Source organism: Monopterus albus, unplaced genomic scaffold, assembly GCF_001952655.1.
Source record: "Monopterus albus unplaced genomic scaffold, M_albus_1.0 scaffold189.1, whole genome shotgun sequence".
NCBI classification, from domain to species: Eukaryota; Metazoa; Chordata; class Actinopteri; order Synbranchiformes; family Synbranchidae; genus Monopterus; species Monopterus albus.
Window position 1 is genome coordinate 1,517,159 of NW_018128069.1, and position 12,358 is coordinate 1,529,516.

General features: G+C 44.3%; 1 protein-coding gene and 1 non-coding gene across 9 annotated transcripts in view; both read left to right on the forward strand.

Annotated features, from left to right (window-relative positions):
- Positions 1–11,136, forward strand: part of mef2d (myocyte enhancer factor 2d) — a 57,257-nt gene extending 46,121 nt beyond the window's left edge. For 6 of the 8 annotated variants that reach the window (XM_020617374.1, XM_020617377.1, XM_020617373.1 and 3 more), the window contains 2 exons: positions 2,434–2,484; positions 6,197–11,136. In XM_020617374.1, the coding sequence (XP_020473030.1) occupies positions 2,434–2,484; positions 6,197–6,638 (493 nt within the window). In that variant the 3' untranslated portion in view covers positions 6,639–11,136. The remainder of the gene's footprint in view (positions 1–2,433; positions 2,485–6,196) is intronic. The other 2 variants (XM_020617381.1, XM_020617379.1) reach the window with 1 other exon arrangement.
- trnae-uuc (transfer RNA glutamic acid (anticodon UUC)) lies at positions 8,974–9,045 on the forward strand. The gene has a single exon. It is a non-coding gene; the product is annotated as a tRNA-Glu (tRNA).
- Positions 11,137–12,358: the final 1,222 nt, after the last annotated feature.

Below are 12,358 nucleotides of genomic sequence, written 5' to 3' on the forward strand. Positions count from 1 at the left end.
AAATTATACAGCAAAATACTGTAGGTCTTCAACAAATGATTATTTTTATTATCGATTCATCTAGTTGTCATTTCAGGTGCAGAATTTTAGTGAAAGAAATGCTGATCACCAGTTCCCAGGGCTGTGTATTTGTCAGCTAAACTCAGTCAGATGAAATTTACAGTGAGTTAAAACTGAGAAAAGCAGCAAATCTTTACATTTGAGAATCTTGAACCAAGTGAGTATTTATTGCTTTTGCTTGATGAATAAGTGAAACAGTTATTTAATTAACTTACTGACTAATCTGTTAATCGACCGTTGTTTCACCATTAAATTACACAACGTACATTCATTACAATTTTGGCGTCTATATTTTCATATTTTCTTGCACACAATAAGTTGAACAGACAAATTTGATAACAATCAAAACATTTAAACTAGATTTTAAACAAAAATTCCTGGTTCCAGTTTATCAAATGTTTAGCGGTTTAGCGGGTGTAGATGGATAATGTAAAAAAACCGTTGCTTGCTTCCCTAGTTCTGAACATTTCACTCAGAATGTCTGTTGTGCTTTAAAACAGTCAAGATATTTTATAAACACTGCAAACAAAGATTGTGATTTTACTGAATAGGCAGGATTTTTATCCACAGTCGTGCAGCCAGATGTTGGTTGTGGCAGGGTTTCAGCTCCCTCAGGTCTGACACTAGAATGAGCACCAGGCAGGTTTTGTGTTGTGTGTGTGGGATCAGAACGACAGAATCGCTGTCACTGAAAATAAACGAGCTCCACAGAAATGTGGGAAGCTTTCCCAGCACACCAAACTGTTCTCTCGCCACAGCGGAAAGTCGTGCCGTCCTAGTACAGCATGGGCAGACGTGGGCACTTCTGCAGCCCAGGCTGCTCCAGTTTGCTTTTGATTTCATCACAGTGCGGCCTCACGGTGAACGAACAGGCCCTTCCAGTCGAAATGTGATTGACAGTTTGGCTTCGAGCCTCGCCTTCGCTGTCATCCACACTTTTCCTCACCGGAGGCTCCTTGAGGAAATGGTTTCTGTCGTCTTACCCTCTCCAATCCCCCCCTTTTAATCAGTCCTCTTCCTCTGCTTCTGTCTTTCCACTTATGTCCTGCTCTTTTGTCAGGCTCAGTTAAATGTGGCGTACACCTGTTGGCTCTGATCCCACCCACACTCCATCCCACCCCAATCTAAATGTTAATGTCACTGCTGCCCCTGAAGCAGCTGCCCAGAGCCTCACTATCTGCTTGTTTGTCTGTTTGTATAGATTTGCTCTCCGGAAGCAGTTTGCTCTTTGTTGCAGGACATGTTGTAGTTGTTTGTTTTCCTCACTGAGTCGACATGTTATCAGCAGACGGCGCCTCCATTTGGGACACTTTAGCAGGAAATGAACAGAAGAATTTTTAGAGACGCTGTCTGCTGGTGCATCAGTGTTGTTTTGTCCATTTGAGCCATCCATTTATGCAGCTACATCTCTTTCTGTATTGAGCTTACAAGTGGATAAAATGCTTTATTTGTGGCTGAAGTTGTTCATTTTGTTCTTGTTTTTCACCCACAAAAACACCCGTTGTCCCTCTCTAGCTGGGTCGCCTCCCTCTCTCAGCTCTGGTTTAAGGGAAAAAAACATTTGCAGACAGTACACACATTGCTAAATTGCTTACAGGACACACCGTGTGTCGGTTCGGCACAATGCACGCATACACCGTCAGGGGTTGTTCTGTAAGACCTCTCTGCGGTAGCCAGACTAGAAACCACAGTGTGAAAACCAGCTGAGGCTTCATTAAGCTTCCTGCTACCTGAAATCATAATGTTAAATTTAAGAAATTCACATTTTATTTAGTTCCAACCATATAACCGGTTTACTTGTCACAGTGATATAAGATGTTAAAACACATGCATGCAGATACAGCACCAAAAATCACTGCTTCCCAGTACCAGGCTGATTTTTGGAATCAGATGGTCCCAGCGTTGGATTCCTGCAAATAAATAGTGATTTCACTTACCATAATAAAAACAGCCAGTGTGTTTAAAGATATAAAGGCCTGGATGAACAAAAAGTAGAAAAGCTAAATTAGCTGTTTTAGTTTTTAGACCAGTCACAGTCTGAAATGCTCTACCTGAGAGTTTCCTCTATATCCTTTTGCTGACAGTCTGCACTGAGAAGTCCCATTGGTCTGATCCCATTTTAAGGAAAGCCAAAGTTTTCAAGTTTATTGGAGCTGACGGTAAAAATGCATTGCGTGTGGACGACTGTCAAATTCAAACACTTCCCGTCGTACCCTGTTCTCTGACATCTCACGTGGCTGAAGCAGCTGTTGAGCCTTTTGTTGTCGGTAGCACCAAGTCTGGGCCGACCATCGCTGGCCTCCGTCCCACTGTTTCCCTGCTGTTTTAGCTTCTTTTAAACTTGCTTGTCTTTTTTTCCACCTCCCTCCACAGTTTGGCCTCTCAGCCCAACTTGCTCTTTGGCAGGGAGGAGGGCCTCTGCTGGTACTGTACTCTCTACACTCCAGTCACACAGCTACAACACACTGCTTTCCCAAAATACCTGCTCAGCTCAGTAACTGTAACTGCAAGGTGCTGCTAAAACAAAGAGATTTCTCTGGGGCAGTTTGGCTGGCAGCACAGCAGTTGGCAGTAAGTGATAGTACAACAAAGGACACCTAAATTAAATGGAAATAAACTGAAATACAAAACTGAACATGCATTAAAGATCAGCATGACAAATGTATCACAGCATTAAGCTAATAAATATATCTGGAACTTATGAACTCCTTTGTACCCACTCCCCTCTGCCCAAATTAAACAAACTGAGAATGTACACCGATCAGCCATAACATTATGACCGCCTGCCCAGTACTATTTACACAGGAGTCAACGTGGCAGCTTGTTGGCACTCATGTCACTCTGCAGCTCACTGTGCATCCTGTGTGAATTCGTTCGCTTCTATAGTTACACTGTCAGGAAGAGCAAAGATGTGTCAACCATTCAGTTAAAATCTTGTGTCAAAAGAGTGAAAACTGGTTGTGAGGACAAGTTAGAGAGAATTTTTAGACCAATCCAACAGCCTCACCACTCTAGGTGTGATATCACCACTACAACCCCTGATTCCTTCTCTTCATAGAGACCAATGTACAGTACAAGATTCGAGCAAACTGGAATCTTTTGAAAATGATGAATGAAATTTTAAAGTTAATTCTACTGTAGGTCAACCTCATCACCACTGAGGATCGGGCACCCATGACCCTGTGGTCGGTTCACTGTTTGTCCTTCCTTAAACCACTCTTGGTACTAACCACTGCCGACCAGGAACACCCACCAAGACCTGCAGTCTGGGAGATGATGACCCAGCCATCGCTGCTTCTTAAAGTCACTCAGATCCTTACACTTGCCCATTTTTCTTTCTTCCAACACATCAACATTGAGGGCTGAATGTTCACTTGCTGTCTGATATACCCGACACACTGACAGGTTCCACTGTAATGAGATAAATCAGTGTTATTCTCTTCACCTGTCAGTGGTCATAATGTTATGGCTGATCAGTGTATAACACTTGTAGTGAATTAATTTAGAAAAGTCTAGAGCCTTCCCTTTTGATACATTTCATTTGTACACTTTATAGCACTAGAGCAGTAGATCAAAGGGTTAAATTACACCTACTGTAATAACACTAATACAAAAAACAAGTTACACTGTGTTTAAACTGACTGGATGTGTAACACTGATGAAGTGCCCCTTTAAATTCCCAGTGATACGATTGCAAAACTAACGATGTTAGTTAACTGCAACCAGCACCAAATGTCATTTGTCAGATGTTGTTAATTACTGTATGTACAACACATGGTTGCGGAAATGACTACTCCAGTAAATCTGTCTGATTTGAAGTTAATAGAAGAAGTTGGTCCTCAGAGAAGCAGAGCATTTTGGGAAACCCGGCTGAACCTCACCACACCATGCTGTAACCAAGTGTCTGCTTCTGGCTGTGCTTGCTGTGTTGTTAGTGCTCAGGGGCAGCCTTCCACTCTAGCCTTCATCACTGTCACCGGCCTGCTGACTCAGCCGTTTTCACTCGCCGTAGCAACAGCACCCTGTGGCACCGCCATCCATCTACCTGTGCCGGCCCGAGCCACGGCGCACAGATTTGATGAAGGGGGTAGAGCGGGGGACGGCGTGAGCCTCGCCTCCACCGAGGGATTTGTGTGTGCGAGGGAGATAGGGAGCATTTGTATGTCAGGCAGCTTGAGTTTAAGTATGTGTGTGTCAGAGAAAGACAGCGAGCACAGACCCAGATCGCCTGGAGGAGTGCTATCTTAAATTCCCTTCTCAGCCTGCCAGTAATTGAGGGAATATTAGAGATACAGTGCTGCAGATGGCTCATGATATGACATATTAGAACACAGCCGAGGGGCGAAACACAGTAATTGGGAACTTCAAATTCTGATCGACCGTGTCAAGCTGGGGGAGAGGGAGGGAGAGAACGAGCACGATCCGAAAAATCCTGTTGACGCCATCAAAGGAGCGAGCCACAGTGCAGCGTCAACAGCCGGTGTCAGTCTCAGTGACAGGCTCGAGTCAGCCCCCAGCTACCAGAGGAGGAAGAGGAGGAGGAGGCGAAGGCTGAGTGCGAGGGCGGAGCGGCTGATCAAGGAGCTGTGGCAGGTAGAAGCACAGACAGTGACATCGACGTAAGCTTTTTGGCACATGATTTTTGTCGTGAGCATCTCAGGGCATATGCACAAGAATCATGTGCGGAGCAGCTGTTAGAGCACAGTGTGTTCTTCTTCAGACTGGGATCCCATTTTCACAATGTGCAGGTGTTAGTGGTGTAAGTGTGTTGGGCACACATCTTGTCCTAATAAGGAGAGAGAGATTGGAAATGTATAATAGCATTGACTGAACTAGCAACAGACTTTGGTGATTTGACTCCATTAACATTCTCTATTCTCTGAAGAAGTAGGCCCATAAAGATAGAAGATAGGATGAGACCCCCCCAGAGTTTACATACTTGTGCTGGCTGAGTAAGTCTATGTTCAGACAGACCTCTTATCAGCACTGCTTATAAAAACACAACCGTAATTCCTGTATTGTCACTGCATTTGTCCCAGCTCCGACAAAACAAACTGCTCTGCCGTTCTGCAAAAACTTGTAATGAGTGTTACAGACCAATGTGACGTCCAATCAAATATGTGAGCTCATATGTAATTCCACTGTTGTTGTAGCCTTTTTCATGGCTTTATAAACAACTGCACACTGTAAAAACTCCTGATGGGTCATACACAACACCCTCTGGACTGAATATCATCGTCTCACCAGTAGCTGTAGTAACTCACACACCCTCACAGCCCCTCATTCTTTGAAAGCAGTGCTGTTTTTCAGTCAGACCACCTGCTGCCAGCAGTCAGTGATCCTGCCTGTCTGAAAGGCAAAATCACAAACCTACAGACATAAAGAGCAGTGTCCAACTACTGGATCCATGGACTGCAGACAGCTGCCTTTTCTGTCTTTTGAAGGTGTCAGCAGGTTTGTTTTTGTATCGTTTGACCTTGGTTAGAAGCAGCAGAGTTTCAGTTTCTTGGTTTAAGCATCAGAACAAAGTGTCCTGTCTCATCACAGCCTCAGGTGCTTTGTTTGGGTAAAAACTCAGGTGGCACCAAATATTGCTACAGCTGCATAAACGTCTGAGCGTTGATCCTCCTGCAGCAAAGCGGTGATACACTGTGTTACCAGTGAGTCATAGTCTGAGCCAGGTACAAGGTGGTAAAGGTACAAGGAGTGGACAGATGTTGATGTGCAGTTTGTCATGTGCCCTGTGTGATTTCTTCTGCAAGCCCTGGTTCGGTTGTCACTCTGTGAAGTGGACTCCAGCAGACGAGTGATGTTCGGCCTGCATGGCTTGTGGACTGTGTTTCTCTGTGTCTTCAAATGTTCATCTCATGTGTCCCTGTCCACCCGAGGGCCTGGATTCTAGCACTTCCCGGGTGTCGTGGGTCAGCTTGTCCCAGTAAAAGCCCAGTTTGTTTATCTGCACTTTTGTTTTGTTTGGCTGAAGTCTAAGTTTCATCCCTGCAAACTGTTGTCCACAGGTCTGCTCCCATGTGCTGCTCATACACGTAGCTTTATAATTATGTACTTGATGATGTTTAACTCTTTGTTTCCCTTGTTCTCCCTGCGTCTCTCTGTCTGGGTCTCTCCATTGCTGCAGGCCAGTGGGACACATACCTCAGGGCACCGCGCTGACAGTCAACACAAACCCCAGCATCAACATCAAGTCTGAACCTGTCTCACCAAACCGTGACCGCAGCACTCCTAGCTCCATCGCCGGCGGAGGTGGAGGTGGAGGGGCTCAGGCTCAAGTCCAGGGGCAGGGTCTTGTGTCGGTTGCCTATCCTGGTAGCCTGCGCCTGGAAATGGGAGGTCAAGGTCGTTCGCCTGTTGACAGCCTCAGCAGTAATGGCAGCTCGTACGAGGGCAGCGACCGGGATGACGGCACCCAGGGTCGAAGCGGGGGTCCGGACTTCCACCACCAGGCTGGTGCCGGGGCCCAGCAGCCCACCATGGTCCTACTGAGGCCCTCTTCAGCTGAGCCTCAGGAGCAGGATGGGACCAACGTCAAGAGGATGAGAGTGGACACCTGGGTCACATAAAGAGATGAGCGCAGAGGGATGGATGGACAGATGGAGGATGGCTTGTGTACATGACCCAGCAGCCCTGAGTCTCCCTCCCCATGCATACACACAGATATTATTGTCATCATCCTAGTAACCTAGTGTCCACACAGGAAATGCTGCCCTCACACACACAGACACGACACAAGCATGCTAACATACTATCATGTCACACATGTGGACACTGACGCGCACTTGTACTGTATGAACATGTACTTGAACTCTAATGTACTTTAACTCGTACACAGACACAGAAAACCCCGCGGGGCCGAGCCACCAAACCAGGGATTATTTGTCAAAATAGTTAGAATGTTGGGCTTCATTCAGCTGTGTTTGAATAGAAGTGGAGGAGTTTTGAATTGGGCCGCAGTGGCAAGCCAACCCAGAAATTTGGCCACTTTAACTTTTTCACCTGACATGTTGGCATTCACTCACAGAGCAGACAAACAAGCCAGCCTTGGTTTCCCAGCATGCCCTGCATTTGGTTAGCAGCTGCTGGTATTCTCCCTCCCTCATGCCCATACTGTGTGTTTACCCACACTAGGCTTTGGTCAGACACCACAGCGCTGTATTAAGTCAGTGCCACCACATCTTTGTACACATCGGCCTGAACGCTATTTTTGCTCTCGCTCTAGATTATCGTTTCGGTTCTAAGAGCTCAGGCTGTTTGCTCTTCTTAAAGCGTGGAGTTTTGTCCTTCTGTCTTGATTGTTGATCTTTTAAGTTTGGATTTGTTTCAGTTTTGAATGTGAGGACACTAAGAAGAAAAACCGTCCTCCCTCCCCAGCCAAGCTGGCAGCCGGCATGTTGGCCCTGTACCAGACTGACGACCCCCGGGTCTCTGTTTAATTGGAACCATGCAGACTAGCTGCAAAACCAGGAGCATGATTTTCTGCCGAGGTAAAAGACTGCTCTTCTGAATCAGGGATGAGCTGCACCAGCTCAGCGACACATGACGTAGATAGTTTTGCCCACGTCATCTACAGATGCTGAGGAAATTGTGTGTGTGTGTGGTTTGTGTGTGTGTGTGTGTGTGTGTGTGTGTATGGGTTTGTTACCTCACCTGGTTGTTCTTTAACAAAGTGATTTGGGCAAATGTCTCAGTTTCATCCTTGAACACACACCTGCAATGCACATGGTGGAGGTTATTTTTGTGAAGCTGATGTTCAAAGAGAGAATCACGAGGTACCATGTATATAAGCAATGTGTAACTTTTGTGGCTTTTACGTGACAGGGATAAGGTGTTTTGAAGGTAAAAAAAAATAGATCATATACAAGCATATATTTAACAGCTTCAGGTGGTAGCAAGGGCAGCTCCGTGCCCAGGGCAGGAGACTACAACAAACAACAGGGATTGTGTACATATAAACTATATATTCAGCAAGATATCCCTAAGCAACACAGAAAAAAGCCAACACTCTGATTCTCAGTGGATCTGTCTCTTCTTGTTTTTTCTTATTTATGCTTGTATATAAAGTGTAACATGTTAGGGAGCCAGGAGAGGGCGCTGTGGAGGCAGAGAGGGAGATGGCCTTGGTGGCTGGGACTGTTCTGAGTGAGCAGCGGTGAGGACTGTGTCACTGATGGAGAGCACTTTACCTAAACCCACACCCCTGACCCACGGACACAAACACACACATTGTGTACATACACATTGGGGTTACAATAATAAACCTCTGCTACATATCTAACCATCAGCAAGTACAGAAACAAGCTTGCACTTTGTATTTAATACTGTTTTGTTGTGGTTTCATATAATTTATTACCACACATCAGTGAGTAACTCAGAGCTCCTGTTAGTACTCTGTGGGTGTTTGGTGTGGCACACTGTTTGAAATGAATCAGTGTAATTGATCACAAAACAAATGGTAAACATTAAAGCAGAAGAAAATGGTGAGATAAAATAGTATAGACATTTTAAAATCTTTCTTGCAGATGTATTCAGAACTTCATTAAATAATTTATCATTTTAAGGAACTGACAGAAAAATATTGCTGTTTTTCCCCCTGGCTGAGTAGAACCAGTTCAGCTGCTTCTACTCTGCTGCAAAGCCCAGAGTTCAGGGTCCCCCGAGGGGGAGGCTCTTCCACCCTAATGATTGTTATTCAGATATAACGCCTACTTATTATTACAGTAACTTCTGGCATGTCATAGTACTTGAGTGTTTGCAGCTGCAGTACAACAATGCCAGTATTTTTTTTCTGTCAGACATATCAGTCAGACTCTAGACAGAGGACAGGAGCAAGCCAAGGATGTCCCCTGCTTCTGTTTCAGAGCTTCACATTGTCCTTTTATTCAAAGCCATGTACAGGTGTCCCATATGGTCTATCGGTTAGGATTCCTGGTTTTCATCCAGGCGATCTGGGTTTGACTCCCAGTATGGGAACAGTTTTTTGGGGTCGCTGTGGTTCAGGAGGTTGAGAGTGTGTTGATTCCTGTTCTCCACATGTTGACGTGTCTTTGGGCAAGACACTGAATCTAAAGTTGCTCCTGATGGCCACAACAGCGCCGCCACCAGTGTGTGTTTGAGTTGGCGCTGCAGATGGCTGCCTCTGTTCTTGTAACATACTTGGCCAATAATAGTGATCACTATCATTTAATGACCTCTCCTCCTGTCACTGGTTGGCTGTAGTTGTATATTAGGGAGAGGTAAAAAAAAACGATGAAAAGAAAAAAGGAAGGTGACCTAGTGGTCAACAGTGCAGATTCATGTTGGTTTTTCCTGAAAGCCTCTCAGTCTCCATCCATTTGCCTGTTAAAAAGCTTTGGAGGCAGAGTTCGGGGATCGTCTGTTGTTAAGCCGGAGGATTCAGAACAAGCCTTGATCTGTTAATGACTACCTCCCAAATCCAGCGCAGACTTGTCGACTTGGGGTTTTACCACCTCCAGCCGCCGTATCCTTCTCACGGCCAGGCCCTCGCCACCTCCCTCTGCCCCATCACTCATGCTTTCTAATTACTGAAAGCTTCATCACAGAACATCACACACACACATTTCATCACACACTCTGTCCAGACAGTGCTGAGATGACAGCAAGTCAAATTATATTTGGGGTCATTTCCATGGAAAGCACCCCCTCCCCACCAAACTCCCAGTCTCATCACACATTACTCCCATCATCCTCTCCTCAGTCCATCTCTGATTTCTCATTTTGCTTTTCTCCGTCTGTCACTCGCTCGCACACACTCCCCCACTCTGTGACCAGTCTGACTGTCAATATTGAGATTATTGCTTTTCTGAGCGTGTGGCAGAGTGAAAATAACCCCCTCCTCCACCCACCTCGCACTTAGACTGTTAAGACTGTTGTGCCCTGAGCTTTGAAAAAAAAAAAAAAATAAGAAAAAAAACTCGACCCCGTGTTTACGGCCGCAGGTCATAGGTTTGTCAAAAAGCAGCACAGCAGCCAGTGTGATTTATTTGTGAGAGGGCGATTGTGGGCTCTAGCGAGGCCCTGACACGTTCCGTAGGACGTCACAAGGGTTTGCTGTAATGACAAACTCAAAGACAATCGTGCTGAGAAATCCCCCTCGCCCCCCTTTACAAAAAACAATACTTGCTCCTGTACAATGATATTTAGAAGCCTCACTCACTTTCCAGTGTTAATTTGTGCTGGTGACAGTCTGTTTAATTGTTCTCTGAGAGTTGATATTACTATTCTTATTATTATTATTATCATTACCACAGCTTTCACTGATGGTAGCTGTCATGATGATATAGAAATCTGCGGTTTTTTGTGTAGGTTAGGCATCTTGTTTTATTTGGAATTTGACTTTATTTTATTATATAAAGATATGCTATAAATATATTTTTTGTTTTCTCTTTTTTGGGATTTGCTTTCTGTTTTCTTCAAAGGTTGTTACTGGTGTTGCACGATTTTTATGACACAAAACAGCCAACACAAGCGTAGTGATATTAGTACACGTGTGGCTGCGTACGCAGGCGCTGAACGAGTCGACCGCGACACATCCGCTTCTATGCTGCAACTTTGAGAGTAATGTACAAACCTCTCAGTCCACACTTGGTAACATTTTGGGGGTGGGGGGGGTTAATGTGACACATCTAACTTATTTCTGAGCAAACACAATGATGTCAGTGCATGGGCGTTTCAAAACGAGTGAATCATGCTATAGGAAATCAAATGTAATATCGACTCAAATATACATCACACAGAAAATACATTTAAGAAAAAAGTGACATTGAAAAAAAGTTTAAAATAAATTATAGCTAATATATTGTGTTTGGCTAGTCTGCTTTTTGTTGTAAAGATAATTTTTGTTGTTTTGGAGAATGATATACAATTTGTGTATATTTTCATAAATAAAGTATGCACTGATATGTTACTACAAATTCTATACTGCTTTTACAAAGGAAGTGTTTGTTATTGTACCAAAGTATCCATTGGTCCCCTCTTACCCTGCTCCCATTTTTGCGTATGTTTTACCGTATTTTATATATTAAATAGACAAGTTGACCTACAGAGAAGTCTGAGTTGGTGTTTTTCTGCCTGCTGGATGTGACAGCATTGTCATGTCCTCGCCACTAGATGTCACTCTAATGTTTGCTATTGCAGGACGCGGCTGCAGTGAAAGCTGCAGGTGGGTGAAGGAGCTCAGATCTCCAGACATGATCAGCTGTGCTTTCAGCAAAAGGTGTTTCAGGTATAATATGAACATATGTTGATCTGTAGGTAAACCTTACCTCAAAGTGTCAAACTCAACATCATGTTTTTTGGTAAACATTATAAAGACCCAACATTTTAAAAGCTGAGAGCAGGTATCATCATTTTGATGAAAATATATGTTTCCTGTTAAATGCACATACGGTGTTCTCTATGCTTTATAGTTAGTTTGTATAAGTGTACTTGTGGAGATGCATTTGAGTAATAACTTAATAAATTTGCAGCAGAATTTGCATTCATAATCTCTGTACAGAGTTGGCCAGATCTTGAACCCAGAACTTTCTTGCTATAAAGTGGCAGCGGTGACTACTGCATCACCATGCCACCCCACTGAAGTTTACCTCAGAAAAGCCTAAATGAAGTTACTGTTTCATTTGAGAGATAGGAGAACTGGAGAACAGTTACATCTACATAGCTACCACTTCAAGTGGAGATTAATCAAATCTGAAACTGAGCTGTTGCTCAGATGACAGATACTCTGTTCTCCCCCTGTTCTTTCTTCTTTCCACCAGGAAGGTCAGAGGTCAGGGATGGGAACAAAAACAGCTTAGGCTCTAACAGATGAATATTTGGTCTGAGACTTGGCTTATGCAACATGATGAGTTCAAGCAGTGAAGCTATTCTCCATTAGTTGCAGAAAACTCTAAATATGAACCTGAAGCAACATGAATGAAGGTAAGGAATACAGAGTACATACTTTGATGTACTTTGTGATAGCACAGTGTGATAACCTGCAGACTTCATAAAGAGCACCACCAGTTTCACATTTGCACATTTTATTTATTGAGTTTAATTAGATTGGACTAGTGTCGCAGTGGTTAGCACTGTTACCTCACAGCAAGAAAGTTCTGGGTTTGAGCCCCAGCCAACCCGAGGCCTTTCTGTGCAGAGTTTGCATGGTGCTCCAGCTTCCTCCCACAGAGAGGAGACATTTAAGGAAGTAAGCTTGGGTACATGTACGTAGCAACAAAGGGACTCCAGTGCAACTGTTCACCCACACTGTCAGCTGGTTTGTCCACTG